Raw genomic sequence first — 15,842 nt, 5'->3', positions numbered from 1 at the left:
GGATTTCTGACACAATCCCTGTAAAACCTTCCTTCCTGACTTGTTTGTGTGACATCACCTTGATAAATTTTGAACAGCTGTTTACAGTCTCTGAGAATGGATTATTCCCCATCCTAATGGACATTTATTTTGTTTCTGCAGATTCACCAAATGGGACCTACACAACAGCTCTCAGTAAGTGGCTGAGGGGACAGAGTGTTGGGAATGGTGGAGAAGGTAATGGGAGGTGTAGAGTAGATTCCCGACAGTGTGGAAACAGGCCCTTCAGCACATCAAGTCCACACAGTCCCTCCAAAGAGTAACCCACCCAGACCCATTCCCCTACCCTATATTTACCCCTGACTAACACAACTGACACTATGGGCAATGCAACATGGCCAATTCACCTGACCTGCACATCTTTGGACTGTGGGATGAAACCGGAGCACCCGGAGAAAACCCACACAGACAAGGGGAGAATGTGCAAACTCCACAAAGACAAATACCCGAGGAGGGAATTGTACCCGGGTCCCTGGGGCTGTGAGGCAACAGTGCTAACCACTGAGCCACCGTGCTGCCCCTATTAGAGTGTAGAGTTATATTTGCCAGGGTGTTGCTGAGGGTGATGGGTCCGTCTCCTCACCATGCTGTTTCTCAGCCAACACTCTCTTATCGTCCTGTTTCTCTACTCCATGTCCCCAGTGTCTCTCCTTCGAATTGTCACCCTCCATTCCCTTCCCCCACTGCCCCTCCCTCCACTCACTCACCCTTAATTCCCACTGGGGGGTGCTCGGAGAATCTGGTTAGTTAGTGCTGAGGGCGATTAAATCCTGGGTCCAGTGAGTGATAGAGAATATCTCACACTGTCTCATTTTATATTTGATATAACTTCTCACATTCTGTTTTTATTTTCTCAGCTTCTGATATCTCTGGTGCAGCTTCTTCATGATTCAGTAAGTGACATGTCAACTTTTCTCTGACTGAGATTTATTCATATTTATATTCTCTAGATTTATTTAGCATTTTCACATCCCTCCTGACCCTGTCCCACCCTCCCAGACACTGTTAAACCCTGTCAGACTAATTCCCCTCCCCTCCTGACCCTGTCGCACCCTCCCAGACAGTGTTAAACCCTGTCAGACTAATTCCCCTCCCCTCCTGACCCTGTCCCACACTCCCATACACTGTTAAACCCTGTTGGACTAATTCCCCTCCCCTCCTGACCCTGTCCCACACTCCCATACACTGTTAAACCCTGTTGGACTAATTCCCCTCCCCTCCTGACCCTGTCCCACCCTCCAAGACAGTGTTAAACCCTGTCAGACTAATTCCCCTCCCCTCCTGACCCTGTCACACCCTCCCAGACACTGTTAAACCCTGTCAGACTAATTCCCCTCCCATCCTGACCCTGTCCCACCCTCTGAATCACTGTTAAGCCCTGTCAGACTTATTCCCCTCCCCTCCTGACCCTGTCCCACCCTCCCAGACACTGTTAAACCCTGTCAGACTAATTCCCCTCCCCTCCTGACCCTGTCCCACCCTCCCAGTCACTGTTAAACCCTGTCAGACTAATACCCCTCCCCTCCTGACCCTGTCCCACCCTCCCAGACACTGTTAAACCCTGTCAGACTAATTCCCCTCCTCTCCTGACACTGTCACACCCTCCCAGACACTGTTAAACCCTGTCAGACTAATTCCCCTCCCCTCCTGACCCTGTCCCACCCTCTGAGTCACTGTTAAGCCCTGTCAGACTAATTCCCCTCCCCTCCTGACCCTGTCCCATCCTCGCACTGTTAAACCCTGTCAGACTGATTCCCCTCCCCTCCTGACCCTGTCCCACCCTCCCAGACACTGTTACACCCTGTCAGACTAATTCCCCTCCCCTCCTGACCCTGTCCCACCCTCTGAGTCACTGTTCAGCCCTGTCAGACTAATTCCCCTCCCCTCCTGACCCTGTCCCATCCTCGCACTGTTAAACCCTGTCAGACTGATTCCCCTCCCCTCCTGACCCTGTCCCACCCTCCCAGTCACTGTAAAACCCTGTCAGACTAATTCCCCTCCCCTCCTGACCCTGTCGCACCCTCCCAGACACTGTTAAACCCTGTCAGACTAATTCCCCTCCCCTCCGGAACCTTGTCCAACCCTCCCAGTCACTGTTAAACCCTGTCAGACTAATTCCTCTCCCCTCCTGACCCTGTCCCACCCTCCCAGAAACTGTGAAACCCTGTCAGACTAATTCCCCTCCCCTCCTAACCCTGTACCACCCTCCCAGACACTGTTAAACCGTGACAGACTAATTCCCCTCCCCTCCTGACCCTGTCCCACCCTCCCAGTTACTGTTAAACCCTGTCAGACTAATTCCCCTCCCCTCCTGATCCAGTCGCACCCTCCCAGACACTGTTAAATCCTGTCAGACAAATTCCCCTCCCCTCCTGACCCTGTCCCACCCTCCCAGTTACTGTTAAACCCTGTCAGACTAATTCCCCTCCCCTCCTGATCCAGTCGCACCCTCCCAGACACTGTTAAATCCTGTCAGACAAATTCCCCTCCCCTCCTGACCCTGTCCCACCCTCCCAGTCACTGTTAAACCCTGGCAGACTAATTCCCCTCCCCTCCTGACCCTGTCCCACCCTCCCAGTCACTTTTAAACCCTGTCAGACTAATTCCCCTCCCCTCCTGACCCTGTCCCACCCTCCCTGTCACTGTTAAACCCTGTCAGACTAATTCCCCTCCCCTCCTGACCCTGTCCCACTTTCCCAGTCACTGTTAAACCCTGTCAGACTAATTCCCCTCCCTTCCTGACCCTGTCCCACCCTTCCAGTCACTGTTAAACCCTGTCAGACTAATTCCCCTCCCGTCCTGACCCTCTCCCACCATCCCAGACACTGTTAAACCCTGTCAGACTAATTCCCCTCCCCTCCTGACCCTGTCCCACCCTCCCAGTCACTGTTAAACCGTGTCAGACTAATTCCCCTCCCCTCCTGACCCTGTCCCACCCTCCCAGACACTGTTAAACCCAGTCAGACTAATTCCCCTCCCCTCCTGACACTGTCCCACCCTCCCAGACACTGTTAAACCCTGTCAGACTAATTCCCCTCCCCTCCTGACCCTGTCCCACCCTCCCAGTCACTGTGAAACCCTGTCAGACTAACTCCCCTCCCCTCCCCACCCTGAAGTGATTGCCTTGTGTCTCTCCATTCCTGACCTTGTGGGATTCCTGGGCCCCACTACAGGACATTCCCAGAGCCTCATTGCGGAATAACGGGATTCTCTTGTTCCAGTATGAACGTGGACATCATTGTCCATCCTTCCATATCACAGCAGACACACAGAATTACAGCTCATTGTTCACACTCAATTCCTTCAGGACTGAGGTCAATTTTTCTGGGAATGTGTTTCCACAGATTGAACAGTGGATCCCAGATCCCCAGGTTTGGATCCTGATTCGTCAAGTGAGACCTTCTCAAGTCGTGTTTCCATCCCGTCTCAGAAATGTGAGCAGTGTCACCGTCAGAGGGATCTTCACAGATGGTTCCTCCCTCACACTTTCTCATCCTCACTGTCTTCAGTGGGTCACTGATTGACCTGAAATGAAGCAACATCCCGAGGGAACTCGGAGACAGTTTTTATATTGAAAGAAATTGATTTTGCATCTGACGTTAACAAATTTCAAATGTTATGTAAATCTCTGTACATAAATATCAGTTTTACATATTCTAATTCTTAAATAAATATATAAATATTATAAATCTGAGTTATTGGTGAATACTAAAATCTATCACTACTTATCACCATTGTTTAACTACAATCACCAATATGTGTCATTTGTAATCATTAAAAGCTATTTATTGACTTACTAATTTTGATATTTTTATTAATATTTCACAAGAACGATTCTATTCATTTACACAGCAGCAGCTTGTGGCTCTTGGAACCAGCAGATGCTGAGCTTCAATTCAATGTGAACTGGGGGAGTTAAGACCATATCCATCTGCCTCTATTGTAAAATCCAAGTCCCAGATGGTAACTCCATACCTGTCAACACAATCAGGGAAAGTCGATTCCCAGAGAGTGGGAACACACAAGTGTGAGGGAATGGAGATTGTGTCAGAAACTGATGGAGATTCTGGACATCGCTTCCATTCCATCGATATTCCCTGAGGATGTGAGTGTGTGTGTGATGACCAACATCAGACTTGTACTAAAGGACATAGCTGCTAGACTGGGTCTGCAGCAGGTGGTGAGGGAACCAACAAGAGGGAAAAACATACTTGATTCCATCTTTCCAATCTGCCAGCTGCAGGTGCAAATGTCCATGACAGTCTCAGTGAGAGTGACCATCGCACTGTCCTTGTGGAGGCAAAGTCCCACTGTCACATTGGGAATAACCTCCATCATATTGTGTGGCACTATCACTGTGTTAAATGGAACAGACTTGGATCAGATCTAGCAGCTCAAGCCTGGGTATCCATGAGGCACTGTGGGCCACCAACAGCAGCAGAACCATACTCCATAATCTGTAACCTCATGGCCTGGTATAGCCCCCACTGAACCATTAACACCAAGCCAGGGGATCAACCCTGGTTCAATGGGGAGTGTAGGAGGGCATGCCAGGAGCAGCACCAGACATACCTGAAGATGAGGTGCCAACCTGGTGAAGCCACCAAACAGGACGACTTGCATGTCACATAACATAAGCTGCAAGTGATAGACAGAGCTAAGTTATCCCACAACCAACAGATCCGATCTCAGCTCTGCAGTACTGCCTCATCCAGCCAACTCACTGGAGGCTCCACAAATATTCCCACTCTCACTGATGAAACAGCCCATTACCTCAGTGTGAAAGATAGGCCTGAAGGTTTCACAGCAATCTTCAGTCAGAAGTGTCATCTCAGTCTCCTCCAGTGGTCCCCAGCATTACAGATACCAGTCTTCAGCCAATTAAATTCACTCCACGTGATATCAAGAAACAGTTGAAGACACTGGGTACTGCAAAGGCTTCAGGCCCTGACAACATTCAGGCAATAGTACTGAAGGCTTGTGCTCGAGAACTTGCCACTCCCCTATCCAAACTGTTCCAGTCCAGTTACAACACTGGCATCTACCCACCAATGTAGAAAATTGCCCGGGTATATCTTAGACACAAAAAGCAGGACAAACCCAATCTGCCCCATCAGTCTCCTCTCGATCATCAGTAAAGTGATGGAAGGTGTCATTAACAGTGCTATCAAGCAGCACCTGCTCAGCAATAACCTGCTCAGTGACGCCCAGTTTGGGCTCTGCCAGGGTCACTCAGCTCCTGACCTCAATACAGCCTTGGTTCGAACATGGACAAAAGAGCTGAATTCCAGAGGGGAGGTGGGAGTGACAGCCCCTGACATCAAGGCTACATTCGACCGAGTGCGGCATCATGGAACTCGAGCAGAACTGGAATCAATGGATATTGTGGAAAACTCTCCAGTGGATAGAGTCATACCTGACACATAGGAAGGTGGTCTTGGTTGTTGGAGGTCAGTCATCTCAGCTCCAGGAAAGCTCTGCAGGAGTCCCTCAGCTTGGTGTCCTAGGCCCAACCATCTTCAGCTGCTTCATCAATGACCTTGCCTCCATCATAAGGTCAGAAATGGGGATGTTTGCCAGTGATTGCACAATGTTCAGCACTATTTGCAACTCCTCAGGCACTGAAGCAGTCCATGTTCAAATGCAACAAGGTCTGGACAATATCCAGGCTTGGGCTGACAAGTGGCAAGTAACATTTGCGCCACACAAATGCCAAGTTATCACCATCACCAACAAGAGACAATCTCACCACCACCCCTTGGCATTCAATGGTGTTACCATCACTGAATCCCCCCACTGTCAACAGCCTGTGAGTTATCATTGATCAGAAACTCAACTGGCCTCACCACATAAATGTAGTGTCTACAAGAGCAGGTCAGAGGCAAGAGAGACTGCAGCAAGTAACTTGTCTCCTTATTTCCCAAAGCCTATCCACCAACTACAAGACACAGGTCAGGAGTGTGATGGATTACTCCCTGCTTGCCTGGATGAGTACAGCCATCTCAACACTGAAGAAGCTTGATACCATCCAGGACCTAGCAACCCAACTGATTGGCACTGTATCCACCAACATCCAGTCCCTCCACCACTGACACTCAGTTACAGCAGTGTTTGCTATCTACAGAAATTCATCAAAGATCCTTAAACATTGCCTTTCAAACCCACAACCACCTCCATCTGGAAGGTCAAGGTCAGCAGATATATGGGAACACCACCACCTTCATGTTCCCCTCCAAGTCACTCACCATCCTGACTCGGAAATATATCACCATCCCTTCACTGTTGCTGGCCAAAATCCTGGATTTCCCTCGCTCATGGCATTGTGGCTCAACCCACAGGAGGTAGACTGCAGCAGTTCAAGAAGGCAGATCACCACCACCTTCTCAAGGGCAACTAGGGACGGGTAATAAATGCTGGCCAGTCAGAGACACCCACATCTCACACTAACAGAATCAATACAAAAACTGGGGGAGGTGTGATACATGGTTATTGTCTCTGGAGGAGGAATCCCGTGACCAAAGTATCATTCCAGAATGAGAAGCCTCTTTCTCCTCCAGGGAGTTGTTCAATGTTCACACCTGGATGTGACAGGACAGCAGAGCTTCGATCTTATCTATCGGTTGTGGAAACACTAAGTTCTGACTCTGCTCCCTCTGCTGTTTACTGCACGATCAGTCCTGATCTGACACTTCACTGAGCTACATCATCACTTACAAGTTCCCCTCCAAGCCACTCACCATCCTGACTTGGAAGTATATTGCACTTGGTTCACTGTCACTGGGTCAAAATCCTGGAATTCCCTCCCACCACCACATGAACTGCTGCTGTTCAGGAAGGTACCACCCCCCCACATTCTCAAGGACTGTTAGGGACGGGAAATAAATTCCAGGAGCCAGTGATTCCCACGTCTCTCCAGTGAATAAAAAAGACATCATTTTTCAGCTCTGCTTAGTCCTGCTCCTGTGATCCCTCCCACATTCCTCATTGAACCAGGGTTGGTCCCCTGGCTTGGTGGTAATGAGAGACTGGGGGTTGGGGTGAGCCATGAGGTTACAGTTTGTATTGGATGGCAGTTCTGCTGGTGTTGATGACCCACAGTACCTCATGGACACACAGTCTTCATCTGCTCGATCTGTTCACATCCCACAGGAGGGGAGGGGCTTGGGGCTGTGCCATGAGGTTTAATGGGGAAATGTGTTCCCATCTGATGGTTATTGGTAGGAGCAGGGTGCAGTGAACGGGCTGTAACCACCCGGCCCCCACTGGGTTCTCTGTACCTGACCCTCACCATCAATCCCCCCTCTCCCCCACCCCGGGTTCTCTGTACCTGACTCTGACCATCAATCCCCCCTCCCCACCCCACACTGGGTTCTCTGTACCTGACTCTGACCATCAATCCCCCCTCCCCCCCCCACCACACTGGGCTCTCAGTACCTGACCCTCACCATCAACTCCCCCCCCCCCACCAACCCTCACACTGGGATCTCTGTACCTGATTCTCAACATCAATCCCCCCCCACCCGGGTTCTCTGTACCTGACTCTCACCATCAATGCCCCCCGACCGCCCCCCCCCCCCCCCCCCCCCCCCGGGTTCTCTGTACCTGTACCAACCGGATTCACTGTAATTAAAAGTTTCAATCAATTCTGAAATAAATCCTTTTCACAAAAGCCCACAGGCAACCTGACTCTCTGTAATTAATCCACTCCATGTTCCCTCACATTAAACTCTCTGTCAGGTTTAGCTCATTGATCACTGACTGGGTGAAGAATCTCTCTCACTGTAACTGTGTCCTCCTGTTCTGAATCTCTCGGTTTAGTTTAAAACCAATCTCAGATTTCCCTTTTCCAGACTGTTTAATGTTTTATAAATCCCATCAGGTGCTTCCTTTCCTGGTAGAATAGCCCAATTCTCTTTGCCACATGACCCAGAATTTTGACCCTGGGGGTGAGCCTGGGTGTTTCTCTCTCTGCACTCCCCCCTTCCCCACTCCCCTCCCCCAGGGTCTGAGTGTCTCCCCTGTGACTGTGTTCTGAATTAGACTCAGTACCAGGAAGAACACCAATGTCCATGGGATTCCCAGCCAGCAGAGGGTTAGCAGTGACTGATACTGACCTGTGACCCATGACCCAGGGTGACACCATACCTCAGTGGTTAGCACTTCTGCCTCACAGCACCAGAGACCAGAGTTTGATTCCAGCCTTGGGCGACTGTGTGGAGTTTCCCTGAGTCTGCATTGGGTTTCTCCGGGTGCTCCAGTTTCCTGCCACAGTCGGACAGGTGCACCTTGGGTGGATTGGTCATGCTCAATTGCCCACACTGTCCAGGGATGTGCATGTGGATTATCTATGGAACATGCAGGTTTACGGGATGGAATAGAGTGGTGGGTCTGGGTGGGAAAATCTTGAGAGGGTCGGTGTTGACTCAATGGGCCGAATAGCCTGTTTCCACACTGTAGGGATTCTATGACTCATGAATGGCCTTTAATCTCCCAGTTCCCAGAGACAGAATGGAAAGCTGAATTCTGTACTCATCGGGAGAGACTCAGGAAAAACACAGGGAGGTAAAGGAAAGGATCACAACATTCTGGGAATACATTGTCCCTATTCCAATCAGGGACTGGGAATTAAACACTCTGAGGGGAAACAGCTTCTGTTTACAAACTGGAAAAACCGATAATACAACAATCTTTGGAGACTGCACCCTATTTGTTGAGAAATTTGATCCATTGTTTGATGTGAAGCTGCAGAAGCAGAAAAATGGAACAAGTGCTAAGTGATGACCTGGTCCCAGTGACGGGGAAGCTCCAGCACAGCCAGGCTGAGGTTCAGGCTCTGAGCCAGTAAGGCTGGGGCTGAGAAGAGGCCTCCCCCACCAGCTCTGGAGAATCAAGACAGCACTAGGACCCTGGGATCCCCCTCTCACAGTAAACATATGGCTCACTCCTTCCAACTGGGGGAGGTGGCGGTACATCGGGATTGTCCCTGGAGCAGGAATCCAGAAACCCAAGTGGAGCCTCCTCCTCCTACATTGAGTTGTTGAATGATCATGACTGGATGTGGTAGGACAGCAGATCTGATCTGTTGGTTGTGGAATCACTGAGCTCTGTCTCTGCTGCTCTTGTTGTTTCTGCACACCTCGTCCTGTTCTGTAGCTTCACCGAGGAACACCATCATCTGCAAGTTCCCTCAAAGCCACTCACCATCCTGACCATCCATTCCTTCACTGTCACTGGCTCCAAATCTTGGAATTCCCTTCCTCCCTAATGACATTGTGGGTCTGCCTCCAGCACATGGAATGCTCCATGAGGATCACTGGGGAGATGGGTTCTCCCATGACTGCAGGGAACCAGCTGAATCTCCATGTTGGATTCTCTGTACCAGACTCTCACCATCAACTCCCATACTGGATCCTCTGGAACTAAACGTCCCACACCACTCTCTGTCATTAATCCACTCCATGAAGACCCCACACCACACTCTTCATTTCTCTCTCTGCACACCCCTCCCTCCCCCAGGGTCTGAGTGTCTCCCCTGTGACTGTGTCCTGAATTAGGCTCAGTACCAGGGAGAACACCAGGGTCCATGGGATTTCCAGCCAGCAGAGGGTTAGCAGTGACTGATACTGACCTGTGACCCATGAATGGCCTTAACTCTCCCAGGTCGCATTGAACTGACCCTCGACAACTGCTGATACGAGGACCCACAAGCTGCTGAGTGAAAATCTCGTGAAATTATTAGCAATGAATTCAATCAACAACAAACAATTATTTATTGATGACTAACCACAATTATCAGCATTTACAGTCAGTTTAATGATATAAATAGGAAACAATTGTTTTCTCATTTGCATATTTGCTTTGTAAAAAAAATTTCCGTATTGAATCCAATTTACATGACACAAAGTGCAAAGTCAGTCACATCCTTTCAGTGCAGTCTGTGGCTCTCTGAGCTGCCTCACTACATTTAAAATTGTCGGTTATATTTTACAATATACACATCACGTTAATCAGACAGCTCACTCAAGGGGTTTTATAAGGTCATCAATCTCTTCCTGTAATGAGGTGGGAGGGCTGCAGACAAAGACCTTGCTTCATTCAGCATCTATGGCACTTGAAACCCCTTTACATGAAATGCCCCATTCTGGGTCTCACATATTATTGGTAAATGAGGTTTGGCTCTGAAAGGGTTAATGCTGAGGAGTACATTAAGCACTGCCCAATATGATGATGTCACATGGACTTGGGTGAAGAGATCAGCTGTGGATGTTGAAGGGGTGAGACCAAGCATGGATATCTCCCTCATCGTCTGTAAAACAATGTCCCCCTCTCTCCCCAACGCCAGTGTATCCTGGACCGAGATGTTACCATGAAGTAAACTCAGTCCTGTTTAAAACAAGAGCCTGTTCTCATTAGCTTCTCATGTGGTTTTCCTCAACTAACCACTTGACCAACCAGGTCCTGGAGATTCCAACCAGGAAAGAGGATGGTCACATTTAATCTCTCAGATGGAACTGGAGGAGCTGTGGGGAGGATCCATCTTACCCTACGTGTCTGAAAAGTCAATGGTTCATGGTGTCAATCCCTTCAAACAGTCGTGGAAGTGTTCTTGAAGAGCTCGAGGTTAATGAGGTCTGGTTACCACTCTGTTGTAGACTGGAATTTTACCTTCCTAACGTCCCCATTATTGCACAATGAAGGACCAACTCCATCCACATAATGAACCATCACTGGGTTTCTTTATCCAACACTGTATCTATATCTGTGTGTGTATGTCCATCTGTATGTTGTGTGTGGGGGCAAACAGATGTCTCTGCCTTTGTACTTATCTCCATCCGTGTATATCTTTCTACACTCCTGAGTGAGCTGTGGATGAGTGCACACTGACATATCTAACACTGACCGATATCTGTCCATCTCCCTTTCATTATCTGCCTTTTCTCTCTCACTCTGTGCAATCCACCTACTGACAGGATCCTGCTCTCTGTCTGTGAAATGTGGATCGTGTATTCAGACCACATTATGATCTGGAATCACTTTCCCCTGAGCTACCTCACACTGCCAATGGAGATCAGGTGGTTAAACAAGATCCTGACACTAAAGTCCATCTAAAAGCTGAGCTACCAGCTATCGATACTCGGACCATGAATCACGGTGACAATGTTCAGCTCATGTGGTTCCAGTGTCTGAGGATCCAATCCTGAAGATGGTCTTTTCTGGGTAAGTTCAGAGTGAACAGTAAGATTATAATGTCTGTTTCAAAGTGACTCTGACACAAAGCAACACAGATGTTTGTCATTGGGAACAAGTTGTTGAAGATGAGGAAGGGTGAGGGAAACCAGCCCTAAAGATCCCTTCGACTGTGAGAGCCATCACCTTGCTGACACTGGATGGAGCCACTCCTGGGGAAATCAGGATTCTGACCTAGTGGATCTGGGATCCACTGTTCAATTTGTGGAAGCACATTCCCAAGAAAAATCTATCTCAATCATTGGATAAAAACCGGTTATAGAGTCATGGAGATGTACAGCACAGAAACAGACAGTTCGGTCCAACAGACAGTTATTTCAACGTCATCCAGTCCCACTTGCCAGCACCTGGCCCATATCCCTCCAAACCCATCCTGTTCATTTAACCTTCCTGATGCCTTTTAAATGCAATTGTACCAGCCTCCACTACTTCCTCTGGCAGCTCAATCCATACACGTAACATACTCCATGTGAAAATGTTGCACTTGAGATCTCTTTTATATCTTTCCCCTCTCACCCTAAACCTATGCCCTCTAGTTCTGGACTCCTCCAGCCCATGTCTATTTATCCTATCCATGCCCCTCATAATTTTGTAAACCTCTATAAGGTCACCCCTCAGCTTCCGACGCTTCAGGGAAAACAGCCCCAGGCTGTTCAGCCTCTCCCTATAGCTCAAGTCCTCCAACCCTGGTAACATCCTTATACATCTTTTCTGAAGCCTTTCAAGTTTCACAACACCTTTCTGAAAGGAAGGAGACCATCATTGTATGCAATATTGCAAAAGTGCCCTAACCAATGTCCTGTAAAGCTGCAACATGACCTCCCAACTCCTGTACTCAATATTCTGACCAATAAAGGAAAGCATACCAAACGCCTTCTTCACTATCCTATCTACCTGCAACTCTACTTTCAAGAAGCTATGAACCTGCACTCCAAGGTCTCTTTGTTCAACAACACTCCCTGGGACCTTACCATTCAGTGTATACGTCCTGCCCAGATTTGCTTTCCCAAAATGCAGTACCTCACATTTATCTGAATTAAACTCCATCTGCTACTCCTCAGCCCTCTTTTTGTCCACTGTATGGAAAGCTCCCCATTACCCTTTCCTTTCACAGCTTATCGGGCCATCTGTCCAATGATATGCCGGAAGAACATGACTTGGATTTTTGTGAACTCACTGTTCACCAGGTTTAGCACCAAGCACGCCTTCGGAAGTTGATGAAACAATTCTGAGAGATACTCCAAATGATCCTTCCACATGTGTCTGAAAATGACAAGATCATCCAAGTACACCACACAATCGAACAATCCCAAAATGGCCTTCTTAGTTAGTCTTCAAAATATGGTATTTTTCGTGTCAAAAGACATCACTTTGAACTGGTAAAGGCTGCTCGCTGTCATATAAGCCAAAATTGCCTTCACTCTTTCAGTTAAAGTCACCTGCCAGTATCCTCTGAGTAGTTCAAGCTGAGAAATGTAAGTTGCTTGTCCCACCTTCTCAATGTAATCTTTCAATGTTGGCATAGGGTACAAAGCAGGTTCCATCACTGCGTTGTATTTTCGATAGTCCACACAAAATTGTTGGGTACCATCTGGTTTTGGGACCATCACTGTGCGTGAGCTCCATTCAATTATGTCATCGCTGAGCATGTTTTCAAACTCTTTTGGAACTTTTACAAATTTGAGAATATTAAGTCTACAAGAATGCTACTTCAGTGGAAAAGCATTTCCTACATTTCCACCATGAGCAATTACTTGACTACTTCCTGGATTAATCTCACATACAGCTATATCTTTATGTGATTGCAATCAGACTTTCAGGTCAGTTTGATTTTCCTCTGGAAGGGAACTCAGTAATTTAGTGCAAATTTCCTCATTGTCCAATTTAATTTGAGGAAAATCAAATTCAGACTCATTTGGATTTGGGTCTTCCCTCTGAGTTGTAACAAGTATCCATTCTCATCTCACTTTTCTTCCTTCTCAAACACCTTCCGAGTAAATTCCCACCCAGATTCCTTTCTACCTGACGTTCTTATCAAATAATTCCCCTCACTCAATTTCCTTTTGATTCTATAAAGCCAACTAACCCTTACCTTTTAATGTTCACCTCCCACTGACAGGAACACTATCACCTTATCCCCATTAGCAAAACTACACATGTCTGAGCACTTGTTTGCTTCCTGAATCACTACGTGGTGTGCTGGGTTTACACACTGTTCAGCCAACTCACCCACTCTATTTAATTTCTCCCTAATATTTATCACGTTGTCCTAATACTTAGTCTCTTCAATATTGACTCTTCAACATTTCCTGAATTAATTTAAATGGTCCCCCCACCTCATGTCCGAATACAAATTCAAATTTAGCTGATTCATTAGGTACATCCCAAATTGAAAAAAATATCCAAATCCAATTTTGTTCTCCCAGTTGTGATGACACTGTGGCATGAAGTGGTGGATTTTACCCTGGTTTTTATTTGAAGAGAGATTTTAAGGCAGAGGTACTGAGCAGTCCAGCTGAACCATGGGTGTAAACAGCTTGTGAGGCCTTGGGGTTTTTATAAGTTGGAATAATAGAAGCAGCCTGAATGACCCTGTGGGGTCAGGCTCCCACAGAACCAGGATTTTTTTATACCTTTCAACAGTTGCTGTTGGGTTTTGAAGATGTGGAATCTATTTATCCCTCTCTCAGTTACAGCCAAAAGCTGGGGGTTCTCCTCCTGTTATTGCAGTTGGATGTGAGTCAGTCTGTTTTCTGAATTTACAATTTGCCAAGAATATATTTATGGGATATTACTCTATTGGAACAGATAATTACTAATAGTTATTGCTTCAATTATTCTGTTATGTTTTTAATAGAGTTGTTATTTTGTTGTATTTTGACTACAGTGGGGGAATAAAGTGTGTTCTGCTTTAAATCCGGTAGATGGACCAATCAAATTGCATCTGGAATGCAGCATCTCATGTTGAGCTTTAAAATAAGAAAAAGTTAGTGTCCAGACTATCTTCGGAATATTTTGAGGGGATTTGGTCTATTCATAACACAATCCCCTGGATGGTCTTGACTGTATGCCCTCAAAATAGTGTTGAAATCCGGGTGTTCCCCAACAGGAAACCCTGGATGGATCAGGACATACAGAACCTGCTAAAAACCAGGTGTGAGGCCTCACATCAGGAGACCCACTCAAATATAAGGAATCCAGGTGTGACCTTCACAGAGCCATGAAGACAGCCAAGGACCAAAACTGATCCAAACTCGAGACCCAGACAGACACCCGGCAACTATGGCAAAGGCTGAATGACATCACAGGCTTGAAAAAGAGACAGTGCAAGATAGCAGACGATGACACATCCCTCCCAGATCGTCTCAACACCTTCTATGCTTACTTTGAGCAGACCTCTGGTGGAGAGGTAACACCTATTCCAACAAGTCCTGATGAACCTATCCCAACCGTCGCTGCATCAGAGGTCAGGTCAGTTTTCCTGCGTGTGAATCCAAGCAAAGTGATGGGACCAGAGTACCAGGCCGTGCACTCAGATCATGCGCAGATCAACTGGTGGAGGTCTTCTCGGACATCTACAACCTCTCTCGGCTCCCCACTGCTCTTGACCCACTCCAATTTTCCCATTGGACCAACAGATCCACGTCAGATGCCATGTCACTTGCCCTTCACTCATCCCTAGAACATCTTGACTCCAAGAACAGCTACATAAGAATCCTACTCATTGACTACAGTTCAGCCTCAACACTATTATCCCCTCGAGACTGATGACTACACTTACTGATATTGGACTAATCCCCATTCTCTGCAACTGGATCCTTAGTTCCTTGACCCACAGGCCACACTCAGTGAAGACTGGGGACAATATTCCATCCTCACTAACACTCAACACTGGAGGCCCCCAGGGGTGCTTACTCAATCCCCTACTGTACTCACTGTATACCCATAACTGTGTCGCCAAATACCAGACTAATGCCATTTACAAGCTCGCTGATGACACCACCACAGTCGGCCGAATCTCAGATGGCAATGAAACAGACTACTGATGGGGAAGTGGAAGACCTGGAAAATGGTGCATTGAGAATAATCGAGCTCTCAATGCCGGCAAAACCAAGGAACTCATTATTGACTGTTAGTGTGATGTTACTCATGCCCCCCACCAACCCCCTCCCCATACACATTCACAGCACAGAGATGGAATGAGTGGAGAGTGTCAAGCTCCTGGAAGTGACCATCAACAACAAATTTTCTTGGACTCTTCATGTGGACACACTAGTTACAAAGGCCCAACAACGTCTCTTCTTCCTCAGACAACTGAGGAAATTCGGTATGATGCACGTCTTTTATAGTTGTTTTATTCAAGAGTATTCTGTCTGGATGTATCACTACCTGGTATGGCAACTGTACGATTCAAGATCGGAGACGGTTACAGAGAGTGGTGAACTCAGCCCGGACAATCATAAAGACCAACCTCCCATCTACAGAAGCCATCTACCAGGCCCGTTGTCAAGGAAAGGCAACCAGCATTCTCAAAGATCCATCCCACCCTAGCAATG

At 47.5% G+C, this 15,842-nt stretch overlaps 1 protein-coding gene across 1 annotated transcript in view; it reads left to right on the top strand.

Annotated features, from left to right (window-relative positions):
• The window catches only part of LOC148140940 (class I histocompatibility antigen, F10 alpha chain-like), a 48,331-nt gene that overhangs the window by 12,097 nt on the left and 20,392 nt on the right, over positions 1-15,842 (top strand). The window contains exon 5 of the mRNA XM_087979050.1: positions 142-216. Coding sequence (XP_087835176.1) covers positions 142-216 — 75 coding nt within the window. The remainder of the gene's footprint in view (positions 1-141; positions 217-15,842) is intronic.

This window comes from Chiloscyllium plagiosum, unplaced genomic scaffold, assembly GCF_037043375.1.
Source record: "Chiloscyllium plagiosum isolate Xiang-an unplaced genomic scaffold, Cpla_swu_hap1 HiC_scaffold_35, whole genome shotgun sequence".
NCBI lineage: Eukaryota > Metazoa > Chordata > Chondrichthyes > Orectolobiformes > Hemiscylliidae > Chiloscyllium > Chiloscyllium plagiosum.
Note: the sequence above shows the minus strand (reverse complement) of the source record. Positions and strands in the feature narration are given on the sequence as shown.